Genomic DNA, 18,763 nt, shown 5'->3' on the forward strand with positions numbered 1-18,763 from the left:
GTTGTATATCTATAAAATACTGTAACATGTTCCCCTCCATCATTTAGATGAAATTCTAATATCTAGTATATAGATACAAACCAGGCAAAACCAATGTTCACTACTTCTACTGTAGCCCACCAAGTAGAACTTAGTGGAAATAGTTCTCCGCATCTCTCATCCTGCACCATACACCTCAAACATCCCACCACTTGAGCGAGAAATGCAGGAGTGAAAGGTTGAACAAAAAAAACTATCATACAGAGAAACATGAAAGAAAAATGGTTTGAATGAAAGAAAAAGTGGTTGGTGTGTCCAAACAGAGTGCATTGGCCTGATAAATAAAGAGATGAAAGTTCGGAGTATCAGTGAGAACCAGAGACTCTGGCAGTACTGCCTTTGACTGGGAGGCTAGTTAGGAGACACACACACAGACACAGACACACACATACACACACACACATAGAGAGACACACAAACACGCAGCAAGACTGGAAGCACAACAGAGAGATGCTCTGGCCTTTATGGGAAGGGTAAGAACACAAAAACAGAAAGAGAGATAATGAGACGACTCTGAGCAGCGAGGGGTGAACAAAACCGCTAAAAGCAATGCTGTTTTTGGGTGTGTGTGTCTGCTTGAATCCATATGTGTGTCTGAGTGGAAACCTTTCGTGTATAAGTATCTATACATATGTATGTGTACAGATATATTTTGTTGTACTTTGTGTATTTCTATGTATCCCGGGGACCAGTTAGTTGACCTTTGGCAGATTGAAGTGAATGGATGAAGATACCTCAAGAGGATGAGGTAAAGCTTTGCCTTCCGGCCAAATGCATCTGCTTCCTGATTGCTACTGCAGCAGGCCAGGCGTACGTGAAACCTGTATACCAGGGGCCATATTTCCTGGGCAGTGCTTGGCTCTCACCTTAATTACATATTTATGTAGCAAATGTATTAAAGGCATCATCTGCAGTCACAGTGGTTGCGTCTCAAATGGCACCATATTCCCTATGTAGTGCACTGCTTTTGACCAGGGCCCATAGGGCTCTGTTCAAAAGTAGTGCACTATATATGGAAAAGGGTGCCATTGAGACGGACACATCATTCTTTTTTTGCCTCAGTAAGTTTAAAGTTTCAATATCTCGCAACAAGAAGAATGTTGTTTAGTTTACCCTGGACGAATGGTGATTTGCTTTTCTTAAAAAGTTTGGTATCCTTGAAATGTTTAGTTTTTTCTTAGATTGCAGGCACATAATTGACTGAATATGATCTGTAAAATGAGTCAGGGGGAAGAGAGGGGAAAACAAAGAATGCAAAGTACTACTGTCAGTACTAGTGTGTGTGTGTGTGTGTGTTCTGATTGTGGGTGTGCAGTTTCTGTTTACAAGCAGAGTATACAAAGTGGCGTAGTCTGCAGTGATTTGGATAATTAGCATGATAACTGAACCATCATAGCGCACCACTGGCTCTGTGTGTGTGTGTGTGTGTGTGTGTGTGTGTGTGTGTGTGTGTGTACGTGTGTGTACATGTGTGACTCTGACAACACTGCGTGATTATGATTATGACTACGTGTGTCATCATTGAGGTCACTTTCACTCAGAACTTTTACCTTTTTACTGAGAGGAAGAATAAGGCACGAATAGCACAATAGGACCCTGTAGGCTGCTACAGTACATGAAACAGATCAATGGTTTGCAGTCAAAGCAGTCGTTTCGTCAAAGGGAGAAATGTCACCTTCATTGTTGTTGCGGTTCTCTCTCAGAAAGATAGCTTTTTAGGTCTGAGCCTGGCCACTTTTTAGATATATTAGTGCAAAGAGGCTGCTCAGGGGACCTGGTGGGGAGAGAGGGGGATGAAATAGACAGAAGTGGAGGTGAAAGAGAGGGGGATAAAGGTGTGGAGGGTCTACAATAGACTAGCTGTAAGATGAAAGAAAGAGGGACTTCTGTGGAGTTGGGGAGGAAGAAGTGCAGGAACTGTGTGCAAGTGGTGAAGTGGTGCGTGTGTGGAAGGCTAACATTAGGTGGTGCTGTGACGACTCGAGGAGCCACCTGTAACTTAGCAGCACCTACCTGTGAGGTTTGTGAGGAAGCGGTGCATGTGGGCGGAGTAGTTGTTCTTGATGCTCTCGGGCCATGCGGTGCTGAGGGTGACCTGGGGGGCGTGCACGCCGTTCATCATCCTCAGCAGGCTCTCGGTGGCGTTGCCCCGCACCGTACCAAACTGCACCGTGCTCTCGAACGTCTCCTTAAGGATCAGACCGCCATCAGAGCGGATGAAGAAGGCCAGCTGGTCTACCACCTGTAGGGAGGGGGGAGAGGGGAGGAGAGGAGCACCAGACAATGGTTGGAAGAACAAGTTAAGGAAGAGGAGGGGGTGTGGGGAGGCGGGAAACACGAGTGGGTTATACATTTGAAGAGGTAACACATTAGCGAAATATATAAAAATACATAATTCAATTCTGCATTCCTTGATTCTCCTTTGTGTTATATGGAGGAAACGAAGTGGCGTAGCGCTGCCTGAAAATTGTAGACATTTTTCTTAATTCCTCAGAGTCTCTTTTAGACGGTGCTTGATATTCAGGGACATCATTATCTCAATCTACAAAGCTCCAATAATTTGTCATAATAATAATGCACTGACGGTACAGTACAAGGAAGGTGCTCAAGGAAGAATCTCTCCCTTGTTCTAACTGTGTGTGAACAGGGCTGGGGCTGGGGCAGTAGCTACCTGAGATCTCTACTTAAGGATATCTGCTTTGGAGCAAATCCTAACATTCAACTTAAGTCTAACTTTGACTTAGACTCCCATTGACATCAATGTATGACTGAGTGAAACTTCGACTCAAGTGAAGGTTATGATTTGACCCAATATGAAGGGTTATTGAGACTGTACCTGAGATGGCATGGTGTACTCCACCCTGAGGCCAGCGTAGGGGTCTGGGTAGACCACTAGGGTTCTGATGGAGCTGTCCAGGATGAACTTATCCAAGGCCTTCTCGTTCTCCTCTGACCAAGGCAGCTTAGACATGCTAGACAGAGCCACACGGTTTTTAAACAGCATCCTCTGGAGAAAAAAAAGGGAAAGGTGAACAACTTGAAACAAGCAAATAATCAATCAATTAAATGTATTCATAAAGAAAAAAACATATTTTAAAGTGGTTATCCCACTGGCTATAAGGTGAATGCACCAATTTGTAAGTCGCTCTGGATAAGAGCGTCTGCTAAATGACGTAAATGTAAATGTAATAAAGCCCTTTTTACAACAACAACCATCCGATCTTCCTTTACATGCAATTCTAAACTCCCAGAAGCTTTTGCAATAATAACACACAGTATTATTTCTTTATGGAGAGGACAGAGGAGAAAGAGCCAGCCTACCCCCAAAATATGTTATTATTACCCAAATATGTCATGGTCATATTACTATGCAGATAGATACAGGGCTGTGGTGCTCTGCTCTGCTGTCTTGTAATGTGGAATATGTTAGCAGGCAGACTGTGTAGCGGATGGGAGTTAGATCACCAACACTGTAGCTACACCACCAACCACCCCCACTCTGCCCCACAGCTGCTGCCATCTTCCACAGGGCTACGGTCACTGCATGGAAATGCCATCTCTGTGTGTGTGGGGGGGTGTGTGTGTGTTCAGAGTGGTAATTAATTATATTAATTCAATTGATGAGAGAGACAGTGACTGTGCGGGTTCACTGACCAGCTGCTCACAAATCACCTCCTCCTGTTCTCCACAATTATACCATTGTGTCCAATAGACTGGACTCTGGAGTCATATTTTGCATGATAAAAGTTTTCTCCTATGATTACGGATAAAACATAAAACTGGCTTTTGACATTTTGTAGTGGGTGCGTGCATGTGTGAGCGTGTGTGTGTGTTCATCTGCAATGGAGATACAGCGTAATTTGATTCCATCATTTCTAAGTCTGCTGGTGGTGCATTGTATTTGATAATCAATTCATTACTGTTGACAGGACCTTCGCTATAGGGAGATACAGTATCATGATGTATTTACCAGGCCTATGGTGTACGTGTCCACTTCTACTATGGTCACAGGTGTTCCTTGGCTGCTTTCCTCTTGAATCTCCTCTGTGCGTCACACACAAACACACGCACGCGCATACACACACAACACATTTCAATAAGCATACGGAATTACTGCGACAGACAGACTCAGATTTTCATAACTACATCTAATTTACTGCATTGTCAAGATAATCTCTGCTATTCTCTTTTCTGTCATTCTGGGGGGTGCAGTCATTACAGTGGTTATGACTTCAATGCCGATAAACGTCTGCTCTTGTAATAACTTAATTACATAATTTATAAATTTCTGATAAAAGTATCTGTTGTAAAATCTATTTTATGTCTTGTCATTTGAATAACCTTTTGGCAACCGAATCAATGAGAGTACAAATAGCTAATTGAGTCATTTGGAGCATTTGAACTATGAAGAAAACAAGCTGAATGGTTGCATGGTTCATGATGACATGTTCAGCAGGGCACAACCTTCTCAGATATAAATACATTATGGAGAACAGACTGACATAAACTTCCAGATTATGTAGAGAAAAGGAATCATGCAAGATGCCATTGTCTCACATCAGATGGCGTCCCTCCTCCTCCCTCAATCGATCTGTCTTGTAGTACGTGGAACTCATATTCACATTTAACTATTGAGCGTCCGCCATTCAAAAAATGTAAACATAGTTCCTAATTTTTTATATCACTGCACTCTCATTTGACTCTCCATGAAATTGGCAGAACAACTAGCTAAATTATAAAAAATGTTGTGACAGTAATTTAATCGTTTGCAATTGTGAGAGAAATAATACAAACGGTGGCGATCTCCTGCACAAATTCTGTAGAAGGACGTTGGTTGCCAGTGCAGTGACTTGGTCAGCTGTGTAGCTAACTTTTGTTTAAATGTCTATGGTTGTAACTTGCTAGCTTACTGACACAGCTAGCTAGCTAGTTGTCTAGCTCTTCCTTCACTGACATGAAAAGCTTGCTTAGCCTGCTTAAATTACGCTGAAGTTGTAGACATGCAGCCCCACAATTAAGAGGAACTGACTGTTATCATAAATCAGTCCGTAGATCAGAATGTTTCCCTGCGATCTAGCTACAGTAGCTTGCTAGCTAGCTTTTGTTGGAAGATTCAACATTGTGTGTGCAGCACTAAGTAGGTAGCTGGTTGGTTAGCAGCAGCATTGTTTCAGTCAAAGATGATTTCAGTGACTGGCTCAGCTGTTGCTGGACACATTTATGCTAGCTCTTGTGCCCATAGTCAAACTTCAGAAATACTGCTCATAATCCTTAGCTAGATGTAAAATGGGGTGACTAAGACTTCCTCGCCAAAAAAACATCAACATTATTGACAGATGTATTGTTTTAGCTTAGATTAATTTAGACTGTTTTGAGGCAGAAATGGGGTTCAGCAACAGACGATGTCACCTAGGTAACATTTTCTAATGTTAAGACAGCCCATTGTAGCCGGACTACTTTCGATCTATCTCATTGTCCTTTGGGAGATACGAGACAGATCAGTGCAGGCGGAATCGACGCGCTATCTGATGTAAGACAATGGCAAGCTGCTCTATCCATGATATAGTATTTCTATGTGCAACGTTTAGAGCGTTGATTGCGCCCACCTGAACACGATCCTGGTTGTGTGACATGCTAGACTAGTTAGTAATTAGAGGCAAGGTTTGGTTATGTTAGCCTGGTCCCAGATCTGTTTGTGTAATCCTGCCAACTCTATTACTGTCCTTCTCAAGGCAAACCTGTTTGGTATGACAATGAGTAACCTAACGTAGCAGGCCTTTCTTTCTTTCTGGTCCTGACGAGAAAAATCAACTGTCAGGGAGGTTCTCTTCTGCACTGTTGAACCAATCCAGTAAATGTGGAGGAGGAGTTAAGAGTGTCGCCTTATTAAAGTCCAAACGCGGACGTCGCGTCACAGGCTCTCTTTCCATTTCCCCTTTAAACCGGATGCATCCGGTTGTACCGACCCCGCAGAGGGTGGACAATGAGTGACAAGGAGCTGGCACGATAACACAAACAGACTTCCTAGCACTCAGGATTGGTTATGTCTCCTCTAGCCCTTTACCTCCAGGCTGCCTCTCCTGGTCTTCAGGCAGGCTCTCCCCAGGAGCAGGCGTGATGCTCTGGTTCTTGGCCTTCTTGCTCTTGCCAGAGCTGGAGCGCTTGGACATGCCCGATGATTTGCCCGAGCGGGGCGTCTCTGGGTCCGCCATGGCCAACGAACCAGCCGTTGATGTTTGTCGTCAGCTGTAGAGGAGAATAAAAAAAGAAAGATATACTGATACACTGACTCAGTGAAGGTGAATAAACTGAGCCTTTAGTCCCTCCATAGGAAACCCTATTCCCTAGGACTGTGTGGTGGTCCAGCCCAGAGAGTAAATGCTTGCAAATTTGTGTGAGACAGACAGTCCTGCTGTCTGGAGGACACATCTGAGACAAAAGTAATAAACTCAAAAAGGCAACAGGTTCATGAACTATTTATCTACCTGGGGCTGATATCCCCTCTCTGGTCTAGCCAGCCACCTCACTTGTCAAAGATGGCAGGGGGACCATGTCTTTATTAAAACTTTGATTAAGTTCCCAAGTTGTCAGTTTCTAAGGGTTGTAGCTATATAATAAAGGAGACAGGTTATTGAGGAAAGAAGAGAATGGGAGTAATAAAAAGAAGGTTAGCAGAAAACCCTTTGAAATACACCCTAGATGTGAAATGGGAGGGAGCAGGTAAAGTTGACAGTGATCAATAACATTAATATAGACTGAGTCTGCTTCTGGCAGAGATTAACTAACTGTTAGAGATACTGGGATTTAATGTCAGACAGTGGACAGTTATTGCAGAGGATAGCCACCAAGAATTGTCCCAGTTGGAGATAACGAGTGTCAAGTGAGTATATAAAAGGCTTAGCTACTGTATATTGAACATACTGTAACTAGCTAATGTAACTCGATACACATTTCTTTCTTTATAAGTTTATCATTATTTGAAGGCATGCTAAATTCATAATTTCCTTTCCAAAATGGTACATTTGTATATAAGTAGAATTACTTTCCAGCATTTCACTAGCGAGCTGCAGACCAAATAGATTAGCTAGCTAGTTAGCTAGCTACAGTAGCTAACGTAGCTAGCTAGTTGACAACCACCTTACCTTTCGTCAGGTAATAACTGTTTGCAACACCACGTTTTTTATGATTTGCCTAGATATAACACCTACATAAATACTGTTTATTCTTACATACTCTAAAACCACTACATATGAAATGGTGTGATACAATAGTTTTGAAGTAAACTGGCTAGCCAACTTTGTCGGTTTCTTTTATGGTTGTTGTCTCCACTCTCGTGCTTTGAAGAGGCGCGTTTGTAGACACGTCTCCATAGAAACGGCACAAGAGAGGGGGTTGCTTGCACCCCTTCCACATACTCTTGCCCTTTCTTGTTGCAATCGCACCGCACGAGAAGGCAAGCCCTCTACAATAATGGAATGTGAGCCTTTATGTCCCAGTTTGCAAATTGATTATACAGTATGTTATCTCCTAATCATGATAATAATATAATATGCCATTTAGCAGACGCTTGTATCCAAAGCGACTTACAGTCATGTGTGCATACATTTTTACGAATGGGTGGACCCGGGGATCGAACCAACTACCCTGGCGTTACAAGTGCCATGCTCTACCAATTGAGCTACAGAGGACCACAATTACCAAATGGTAATTAGGCTACCCCATCTTGATGCAGATGATGAAAGGTTCATGAAAAAATCTTTATAATTTGTCTCAAGCCCATACAAATTCAGATAAATAGCCATTATAAATACCATATCACATTGCTTTCATTATCAAACAGCACAGTGAGAAATCCAGCAGGTTTGGCAGAGAAGAGTTACTGAGTGAGCATGCCATGTTTGAGTGAATACAACCAATTGTCACTACTCATTTTACAAAATCATTCATCATCATAATCGACAAATGTAGGCCAACCAAGTGAATGGTAATTTTAAAAATGATCAGCATTAGTTTTTGCACATTCTGTAGTGAAATTGACATATGACATTCCTGTCTGGAGACGCCGTGGAGAACGTTCTGCTGCCTGCAACATCCTCCAGCATGACCGGTTTGGCGGTGGGTCAGTCATGGTGTGGGGTGGCATTTCTTTGGGGGGCCGCACAGCCCTCCATGTGCTCGCCAGAGGTAGCCTGACTGCCATTAGGTACCGAGATGAGATCCTCAGACCCCTTGTGAGACCATATGCTGGTGCGGTTGGCCCTGGGTTCCTCCTAATGCAAGACAATGCTAGACCTCATGTGGCTGGAGTGTGTCAGCAGTTCCTGCAAGAGGAAGGCATTGATGCTATGGACTGGCCCGCCCGTTCCCCAGACCTGAATCCAATTGAGCACATCTGGGACATCATGTCTCGCTCCATCTACCAACGCCACGTTGCACCACAGACTGTCCAGGAGTTGGCGGATGCTTTAGTCCAGGTCTGGGAGGAGATCCCTCAGGAGACCATCCGCCACCTCATCAGGAGCATGCCCAGGCGTTGTAGGGAGGTAATACAGGCACGTGGAGGCCACACACACTACTGAGCCTCATTTTGACTTGTTTTAAGGACATTACATCAAAGTTGAATCAGCCTGTAGTGTGGTTTTCCACTTTAATTTTGAGGGTGACTCCAAATCCAGACCTCCATGGGTTGATACATTTGATTTCCATTGATAATTTTTGTGTGATTTTGTTGTCAGCACATTCAACTATGTAAAGAAAAAGTATTTAATAAGATTATTTCATTCATTCAGATCTAGGATGTGTTATTTTAGTGTTCCCTTAATTTTTTTGAGCAGTGTACACAGTTGAAGTCCAAGGTTTACATACACTTAGGTTGGAGTCATTAAAACTTGTTTTTCAACCACTCCACAAATGTCTTGTTAACAAACTATAGATTTGGCAAGTCGGTTAGGACATCTACTTTGTGCATGACACAAGTAATTTTTCCAACAATTGTTTACAGACAGATTATTTCACTTATAATTCACTGTATCAAAATTCCAGTGGGTCAGAAGTTTACATACACTAAGTTGACTGTGCCTTTAAACAGCTTGGAAAATTCCAGAAAATGATGTCATGGCTTTAGAAGCTTCTGATAGGCTAATTGACATAATTTGAGTCAATTGGAGGTGTACCTGTGGATGTATTTCAAGGCCTACCTTCAAACTCAGTGCCTCTTTGCTTGACATCATGGGAAAATCAAAAGAAATCAGCCAAGACCTCAGAAAAAGAATTGTAGACCTCCACAAGTCTGGTTCATCCTTGAAAGCAATTTCCAAACGCGTTTATATGTACAAACATAGTATGCAAATATAAACACCATGGGACCACGCAGCCGTCATACCGCTCAGGAAGGAGACGTGTTCTGTCTCCTAGATATGAACGTACTTTGGTGCGAAAAGTGCAAATAAATCCCAGAACAACAGCAAAGGACCTTGTGAAGATGCTGGAAGAAACAGGTACAAAAGTATCTATATCCATAGTAAAACAAGTGCTATATCGACCTAACCTGAAAGGCCGCTCAGCAAGGAAGAAGCCACTGCTCCAAAACCGCCATAAAAAAGCCAGACTATGGTTTGCAACTGCACATGGGGACAAAGATTATACTTTTTGGAGAAATGTAGTCTGGTCTGATTAAACAAAAATATAACTGTTTGGCCATTATGGCCATCATTTTCATTGTTATGAAAAAGTGGGATGCTTGCAAGCCGAAGAACACCATCCCATTCGTGAAGCATGGGGGTGGCAGCACGTGGGGGTGCTTTGCTGCAGCAGGGTCTGGTGCACTTCACAAAATAGATGGCATCATGAGGAAGGAAAATTATGTGGATATATTGAAGCAACATCTCAAGACATCAGTCAGGATGTTAAAGCTTGGCCAAATACATTTAAACTCAGTTTTTCACAATTCCTGACATTTAATCCTAGTCAAAATTCCCTGTTTTAGGTCAGTTAGGATCACCACTTTATTTTAAGAATGTGAAATGTCAGAATAATAGTAGAGAGAATTATTTATTGCAGCTTTTATTTCTTTCATCACATTCCCAGTGGGACAGAAGTTTACATACACTCAATTCGTATTTGGTAGCAATGCCTTTAAATTGTTTAACTTGGGTCAAACGTTTCGGGTAGCCTTCCACAAGCTTCCCACAATAAGTTGGGTGAATTTTGGCCCATTCCTCCTGACAGAGCTGGTGTAACTGAGTCAGGTTTGTAGGCCTCCTTGCTCGCACACGCTTTTTCAGTTCTGCCCACACATTTTCTATATGATTGAGGTCAGGGCTTTGTGATGGCCACTCCAATACCTTGACTTTGTTGTCCTTAAGCCATTTTGCCACAACTTTGGAAGTATGCTTGGGGTCATTATCCATTTGGAAGAGCCATTTGCGACCAAGCTTTAACTTCCTGACTGATGTCTTGATGTTGCTTCAATATATCCACATAATTTTCCTTCCTCATGATGCCATCTATTTTGTGAAGTACACCAGTCCCTCCTGCAGCAAAGCATGATGCTGTCACCCCCGTGCTTCACGGTTGGGATGGTGTTCTTTGGCTTGCAAGCAACCCCTTTTTTCCTCCAAACATAACGATGGTCATTATGGCCAAACAGTTCTATTTTTGTTTCATCAGACCAGACGACATTTCTCCAAAAAGTACGATCTTTGTCCCCATGTGCAGTTGCAAGCCGTAGTCTGGCTTTTTTATGGTGGTTTTGGAGCAGTGGCTTCTTCCTTGGTGAGCAGCCTTTCAGGTTATGTCGATATAGAACTTGTTTTATTGTGGATATAGATACTTTTGTACCTGTTTTCTCCAGCATCTTCACAAGGTCCTTTACTGCTGTTCTGGGATTGATTTGCACTTTTCGCACCAAAGTATGTTCATCTCTAGGAGACAGAACGCGTCTCCTTCCTGAGCGGTATGACGGCTGCGTGGTCCCATGGTGTTTATACATGCATACTATTGTTTTGTTTGTACAGATGAACGTGGTACCTTCAGGCGTTTGGAAATTGCTCCCAATGATGAACCAGACTTGTGGAGGTCTACAATTATTTTTCTGAGGTCTTGGCTGATTTCTTTAGATTTTCCCATGATGTCAAGCAAAGAGGCACTGCGTTTGAAGGTAGGCCTTGAAATACATCCACAGGTACACCTCCAATTGACTCAAATGATGTAAATTAGCCTATCAAAAGCTTCTAAAGCCATGACATCATTTTCTGGAATTTTCCAAGCTGTTTAAAGGCACAGTCAACTTAGTGTATGTAAACTTCTGACCCACTGGAATTGTGATACAGTGAATTATAAGTGAAATAATCTGTCTGTAAACAATTGTTGGAAAAATTACTTGAGTCATGCACAAAGTAGATGTCCTAACCGACTTGCCAAAACTATAGTTTGTTAACAAGAAATGTGTGGAGTGGTTGAAAAACTAGTTTTAATGACTTCAACCTAAGTGTATGTAAACTTCCGACTTCAACTGTATATATTATGCTTTGAAAGAGCATCTGACTCACTGCAGGGAGAGTGCCTGAGGATGCCTAGGCTTAGCCATTGAAACATGTCGCTTTATGAATGTTAAACTGGGATGGACATATCCAATGTAAACACATAGCTAACTGGAAAAAAATCTAAGCCATGGGGGCATCTACTCATTTAAATATAACAAAATGCACCCTTACTGTAGTAGGCCTATTCACGGTCTGCACTCTGTTTCTCTCCTCCAATTTATCAATCATGTAAGGATGGAGTGGCATAGTGGATTGAGAAAAATAAACTGTAGGCCTACCTAGAGAGCCCTCTCAAATGTCAACATGTCATTCCTAAGAGGCTGAAACAAGTTTGAAACACATACATTTTTCTAGTCTAACAAATCTGACTTTCACTTTTCACCATTTTCTCCATCTCAAGCTTTTCAGATGGACAAGGTGAAAATGGACAGGCACCAGTAAGATTCCTGTCTATTCGTTGACCCTTGAGGATCACACAGCCATAGTGAGCCACTTGCTTTTTACTCTAAAGGGTAAGTACCACGTCTGGGATTCCTCTAGACTCTGAGAGATGGAGAGTGCACTCTTTCAACCCTCTCTTGTGCATCAGAATATGGACACAGACAGCTCAAAGCTGAACCTTCACAAAAGGCAGCAGGGGAGTTGAAGTTCATGGCCTTCTATTTATATATATATATATATATTATTATTTTTTAAACATAGATTCAACTTTAAATTCCCTAAACCCCTTTATAAGCTATGTTGGAAGCCTCCATAACGCATTCAACTCAATTACCTGTCTATTCCACGCACAGAGAGTCTGAAATCTACAAACAAGGCTGTGCTCTGTGGCCTCTCTCTCTCACACACACACACACACACACAGAGTGAGAGAGTAAACTGTTCAGTCTATCTATGCTGTCTTGTAAACATCTACACAAAACGTACATTTTCTTGAATGTGCAATGCATCTACTGATTCATCGTTCTGTAGCCTAACACCAGAGGAAATGGAGGAATAAAGTCTCAAGACACGTCAAAAGAAACAGAATGATACAGCGGTACATTTAAAACACATTTAGAGCTGTGTCGGTATTTGACTCAATGTGTCTTGAGATTTGACTGCATCTCAGAAGGTAACTAAATACCCTATTTTGCTAGGTCATATTCCTCACAGTCTGTGTGTGTTTGTGTGTGTGTGTTTGTGTGTGTGGGCGGGTAGGTTGGTTGGTGCAACTGCTCTCTGCTAGCTGCTTTTGAGCAGAAAGTGAAGGTGAGTCAGCAAGAAGGCTGATGCAGGAGTGAGCAGGACTGATGCACACACACACACACACACACACACAACAGCCCACTGGCTCATCAGTCTCCTGTCAATGGAGCCTTGTTTTTACTCAGCCACTGCTCTTTATACCTCATACTGTACATTACTACTGCAGTGAGGCTTAGTCAGCCCACACACAGACAGAACAACAGCATATTGTTATAAAATGAGTTTGTTTACCTGGCTTCCTGTTAGACTATGGTATGATTTAGGGCTGAGTTTTTCCTGGCCATGTGATCTGAGACTGATCAAGGTAAACTCTGGCTCCTGGCCCTGAGTCACGTGGTCAGGAGAAACTCTGGGCCCTGGCCCTGGGTCACGTGGTCAGGAGAAACTCTGGGCCCTGGGTCACGTGGTCAGGAGAAACTCTGGTCCCTGGCCCTGGGTCATGCGGTCAATAGAACCTCTGGGCCCTAAATCTTGACTGTGCAGACCTGTACTTTGGAATTAGTAGCTTAGCAAGGCAGTTGTAGTGCTGTGTAACTGCTACAATATCAGATACTTCAAGAATGTGCATTAGCAGGCCACAGGCTTGTTTCTGGGCAGCATATTACATGGCCCCTAACAGGACAGATGCTGCTACCCATTTACACTTTTACCCCCCAAGAAACTGTAACATGTTCCCATTTTGGTCACAAACATTGCCCTCCAGAAGTAATAATACCATCTGGATGTCTGTGCGACTAGCAAAGCATTAAGGCATCCATTGAAATCAGCAGAAAAAGAAGAGGCTAAAAATGTTTTAACAAAACATGCCTACGCAGGGACACATTCTTTTTTAAGATGAATGGCAAGGAGAGAGTCCTTTTTATTTGTTTGTTCGTTTTATTTCTCAATAATTCATTTGTGAAGAAGAAAAGAAGGACATACAGTTGAAGTTGGAAGTTTTTTACACTTTCCAAACGCCTGAAGGTGCCACGTTCATCTGTACAAACAATAGTACGCAAGTATAAACACCATGGGACCACGCAGCCGTCATACCGCTCAGGAAGGAGACGCGTTCTGTCTCCTAGAGATAAACATACTTTGGTGCGAAAAGTGCAAATCAATCCCAAAACAGCAAAGGACCTTGTGAAGATGCTGGAGGAAACAGGTACAAAAGTATCTATATCCACAATAAACGAGTCCTATATTGACATAACCTGAAAGGCCGCTCAACAAGGAAGAAGCCTCTGCTCCAAAACCGCCATAAAAAAGCCAGACTACGGTTTGGAACTGCACATGGGGACAAAGATTGTACTTTTTGGAGAAATATCCTCTGGTCTGATGAAACAAATATAGAACTGTTTGGCCATAATGACCATCATTATGTTTGGAGGAAAAACGGGGGGGCTTGCAAGCCGAAGAACACCATCCCAACCGTGAAGCACAGGGGTGGCAGCATCATGCTGTGGGGGTGCTTTGCTGCAGGAGGGACTGGTGCACTTCACAAAATAGATGGCATCATGAGGAAGGAAAATTATGTGGATATATTGAAGTAACATCTCAAGACATCAGTCAGGAAGTTAAAGCTTGGTCGCAAATGGACAATGACCCCAAGCATACTTCCAAAGTTGTGGCAAAATGGCTTAAGGACAACAAAGTCAAGGTATTGGAGTGGCCATCACAAAGCCCTGACCTCAATCATATAGAAAATGTGTGGGCAGAACTGAAAAAGCGTGTGCGAGCAAGGAGGCCAACAAACCTGACTCAGTTACACCAGCTCTGTCAGGAGGAATGGGCCAAAATTCACCCAACTTATTGTGGGAAGCTTGTGGAAGGCTACCCGAAACGTTTGACCAAAGTTAAACAATTTACAGGCAATGCTACCAAATACTAATTGAGTGTATGTGAACTTCTGACCCACTGGGAATGTGATGAAAGAAATAAAAGCTGAAATAAATCATTCTCTCTACTATTATTCTGACATTTCACATTCTTAAAATAAAGTGGTGATCCTAACTGACCTAAGACAGGGCATTTTTTACTAGGATGAAATGTCAGGAATTGTGGAAAAACTGAGTTTAAATGTATTTGGCTAAGGTGTATGTAAACTTCCGACTTCAACTGTATTTCCCTTTGCTTGTTTTGGATCCTTTGGGACGGGAAGTTTGTTGGGTACATTTTGGGACAGGCAGCAGCCATAGACGGCCATTGGGGACTACGGGTCCTTCTAGGCCCCCATCATCAGTCTGCAATTTGTCTAGACTCAAAGCTCAATATCTTGATGTATGTTCTGGACTCTAAATCTAGTTTCATAGACCTCTGAAGCTCCAGACTAGCCAATCTATGTAAGTGTGAGGAGGATGTATTATTTTTTTAAAGCAGCACTCTGTCTATATCACTGCTGCCTGCTGTCAACAGTTGTTGTTGTCTCAACTCAATTGGCAATAATTTTCTAGGTGCCCTCAATTAACTGATTTATCAAAGCTAAATGTAGATGTGGGGATTGAAAAATAAAGGCTTTATTAACATGTAAAATAAGGAGCTGTCTCGCTGAAGCATTGAAAAGGCCAACAATATGCAGTGCAGCAATGTTTCATGCTATTAAAAAAACCCTGCGATTGGTTACAACTTTGTGACACAATACAAAAGCCCTGGCCTCCACTGATCCCGTTGGAATTAAAAGATTAAAAGGTTCCTGTTCCTTCTGTGTTGTTGACAGCAGTTCTGGCTCATTAGAGACATTAACATTAAGCCAGGCCCATCAATAACCACTTGGCTGAGCGATCACTCTTCTCAGGAGACACACACACACACACACACACACACACACGCACACACGCACACACGCACACACACACACACACACACACACACAGACACACACACAGGAGCACACAATCATAGCTATCACACACTCACACACAACGATCGTTCCTCCAGTAGACGCCCAGAGGACCAGGGGAATGGGGTGCCTCTAGCCAGCTTATCTGGCCCACAGAGAGCACCCTTCATCTGCCCGCCACACCACCTGGTCTGCCTACGTCCGCCTGTCTCCTGGAATGACTCAGGGTGTTTCAGTGTCTCCGTCCGTGACTGTTAGAGTCTTGTTGTTGTTCAAGTCTGTCAACTGGTGCCGGATCGGTTTGTCAGTATGTCAGCTTGTTTGTCAGTTTGCTACTGTGGACTCTCTCACCAGTGCCAAGAGAGGACCAGTGTGTGTGTGTGCGTGCGTGCGTGCGTCCGTCTGTCCGTGTGTGTGTGTGTCCGTGAGTGTGTGTGTGTGTGTGTGTGTGTGTACCAGTCTCTCTAACTTAGTATTTTCTGTATTTCTGTCCATTACTTTCATTCATGTGTGCCATAAGAGGGACTCAGGGGGTGTTATTGTCAGTGTAAAGACGTGACAGCCAGCTAGTCACAGCCTGATAATGTGTCACAGTGAGTGGCAATGCCAGTCTCAATGGGCCAGTCAGTCAGTCTACAAAACACAATATCTAACTGTCTGATAGTCGGCTGGGTTTTGTGAATGTGTGTCAGTGAGAGAGCCGAGAGAGAGAGAGGAGAGAGAGAGAGAGAGGGGCAAATGATTGTCAGTCCCAATTGCAACAGCATGTGTGCCTGTGAGTGCAGAGAGAGAGATTCTGAGTCTGAGGGGCAAATGATTGTCATGTAGTCTCCGGTGGTCCCACTACAGCTCATCATGCAGGGCGGGCCCCCCAGCCTGGTCCAGGGCCCCCATCAGTAGCAGAGCCCCTGTAGTGTTGTCCCTCACCAGGACCATGAAGTAGTGGTCGGCGTAGAACAGCTTGGGCTTCTCCACCTTTTCGTCCCCCAGCTCAACCGATCCCTCCCCAGACTCGGAGCCCAGTTCCAGGGAGGCCCAGTGGAGGATGGCACCTAGGTGGAGCCCTTTCCCCTTTCTCTGGCCCTTGGCCACGGAGGCCCCAGAGAAAACAAGAGAGAAAGACAATCAGTACTTTGGACATGGACGGACACAAACTCAATTAAATTCCCCAACTACAACCTCCTAACTCTCCACTAGAACATGTCCCGCGTCAGGAGACACCAGCTCAGGGCGTCTGCCTCCCTCGCTGCTTAATTATGCAAGCAAAGTCCAAACAATGTCGGGTGGATTAAAAAATGTCATATGGGGAGTGGGGGGAAAAAACACTGCAGTCTTCCAAACTCGCAAATCATCAACACAAATATAAACAAAACAAACAAAATGTACGGTCTATCACAAACTAAATATTTTCTCCCAAATTCAATCAAACGCTGACAGATGACCTTGTTGCGACGTGACGGTACAAACGCGATGTCTGGAGCTGCTGTGTGTGTGTATCGTAGAGGCGGGCAGGGAAGTGTCCCATGAATAATGTACGAGGGATGGTTCTATGCCTCGTGACCTCACCATGCAGCCACCTCCTTTGTTGTGCCTTTGATATGAATTCCAACAGGAAGATGCAGCATCGTCACGGTGACAGCTATTTTATCCTTCCACATGCAGAAGAGAGGACCACTCACACTCCACATGACAGACTACCACAGAGGGTAGTGGGGGGAGGGAGGTAGGTAGGGGGGAGGCAGAGGTGCGTAGGGGGGAGGCAGAGGGCAGGGGGGGTACAAGCCGAGGGAGGTCGAGGGCGAGGACGAGGACGGAGAAGTGAGTGAGTGATGATGCTGTTTTCGTGCATTCTGGGTAGTCTGTTGTGAATACGACCACCTTTGTTGATAATGATTCGCTATCTAATCTTTTCCCATCTGACAGTTCACTATGCGAATCTCAGACAATTTGATATTATTCACATAAGGCAAAACATTTTACAATACTTTTAGTTGTTAGGTTTTTTAAGTGATTTTCATGCTTCTGTGTTACAGACTCCCAGACTCAATAGAAAGGAGACTGTTCTATATAAAGTAGATGCACCAGTAAGAGAGGGCTAGTTATTAATAGAACAGGGACCTTGTCAGTTTGTGTCACCTGCTTTAACGTGATACAACTGGATCCACTGCTTCCATTTTACACGATGCGTGTCCCTGCTCCGTTCCCCCTCTCCTGTGCGTTCACGGCAGTCCACACACACACACACACACCACCCCCTGCTCTCTAATGCACTTCTATTGTCCTCATCTATTATTCCTCCCTTCTTCTCCTGTCTTCCGCCCTCCACCACTTCATCACTGTCTCTCTCCGCTGCTCTGCCACCTCTGTGGCATCCACATCCCTCATCTGCCCCTCGCACCTCTATTCTATCCTCCTCTGTCTTGCTCCCTCTATTTCTCACTCGCTCTTTTTCCCTTTCTCAGAACATCCTTCTCTTTTTGGACGTTCGTAACCTTGTATACATCACTCTTTGCCATCGGCAATCATTCCAAGGTTTTTCGGTGCCTTATCTTCCAGTTAACAGAAATAGACTTCAAACTAGTGAATAACCACACTTCTAGGAAGACAAACGTTCTACACACCACAATAAACAGTCTGGCAGAATTCTCCTAGCCTTATCCCAGATCTGTTTGTGCTGTCTTGCCTACTCCTATGGTTATTGTCAGCCATTGGCAATACAGATCTAGGATCAGGTTACCTCTCCTCCTCCTCCTTAACTGCATGTAAAGTTCTCTCTCTCTCTGAGAAGTCAGTTAGTCCCGGTTTGCCTGACCTTAAGCAGCCTGTTGCCACGGCAGCAGTTAACATGGGCACCGTGTCTCATCACTGTCGTACTGACACCAGAAATTACAGTCACACAGTGACATTAGCAGGCAACTTCTTGTGACTCCCATATAAATAGAACATCACTTTCTCCCTCCCTCATCAACTGCTCCCTCCCTTCAACAGAGCCAAAGCTCATTCTGGTGGAAGACAAAAGCTCAGAGGGGCTCTGTCTGTTGTTAATGTTTAAAATATAATGTGGCTGTCGCACTGTGGTACGGCGGTATAGGTGACACTGGTGCGCCAGGGCCAG

At 43.7% G+C, this 18,763-nt stretch overlaps 1 protein-coding gene across 2 annotated transcripts in view; it reads right to left on the reverse strand.

Moving 5' to 3' along the window:
• Positions 1-7,347, reverse strand: part of dnah2 (dynein, axonemal, heavy chain 2) — a 224,362-nt gene extending 217,015 nt beyond the window's left edge. For both annotated transcript variants that reach the window (XM_045225583.1, XM_045225582.1), the window contains exons 1-5: positions 7,182-7,347; positions 6,104-6,285; positions 4,010-4,083; positions 2,876-3,046; positions 2,053-2,281 (exon numbers count right to left, since the gene is read on the reverse strand). In XM_045225583.1, the coding sequence (XP_045081518.1) occupies positions 2,053-2,281; positions 2,876-3,046; positions 4,010-4,083; positions 6,104-6,251 (622 nt within the window). In that variant the 5' untranslated portion in view covers positions 6,252-6,285; positions 7,182-7,347. The remainder of the gene's footprint in view (positions 1-2,052; positions 2,282-2,875; positions 3,047-4,009; positions 4,084-6,103; positions 6,286-7,181) is intronic.
• Positions 7,348-18,763: the final 11,416 nt, after the last annotated feature.

Source organism: Coregonus clupeaformis, chromosome 16 (assembly GCF_020615455.1).
Source record: "Coregonus clupeaformis isolate EN_2021a chromosome 16, ASM2061545v1, whole genome shotgun sequence".
Taxonomy (NCBI): domain Eukaryota; kingdom Metazoa; phylum Chordata; class Actinopteri; order Salmoniformes; family Salmonidae; genus Coregonus; species Coregonus clupeaformis.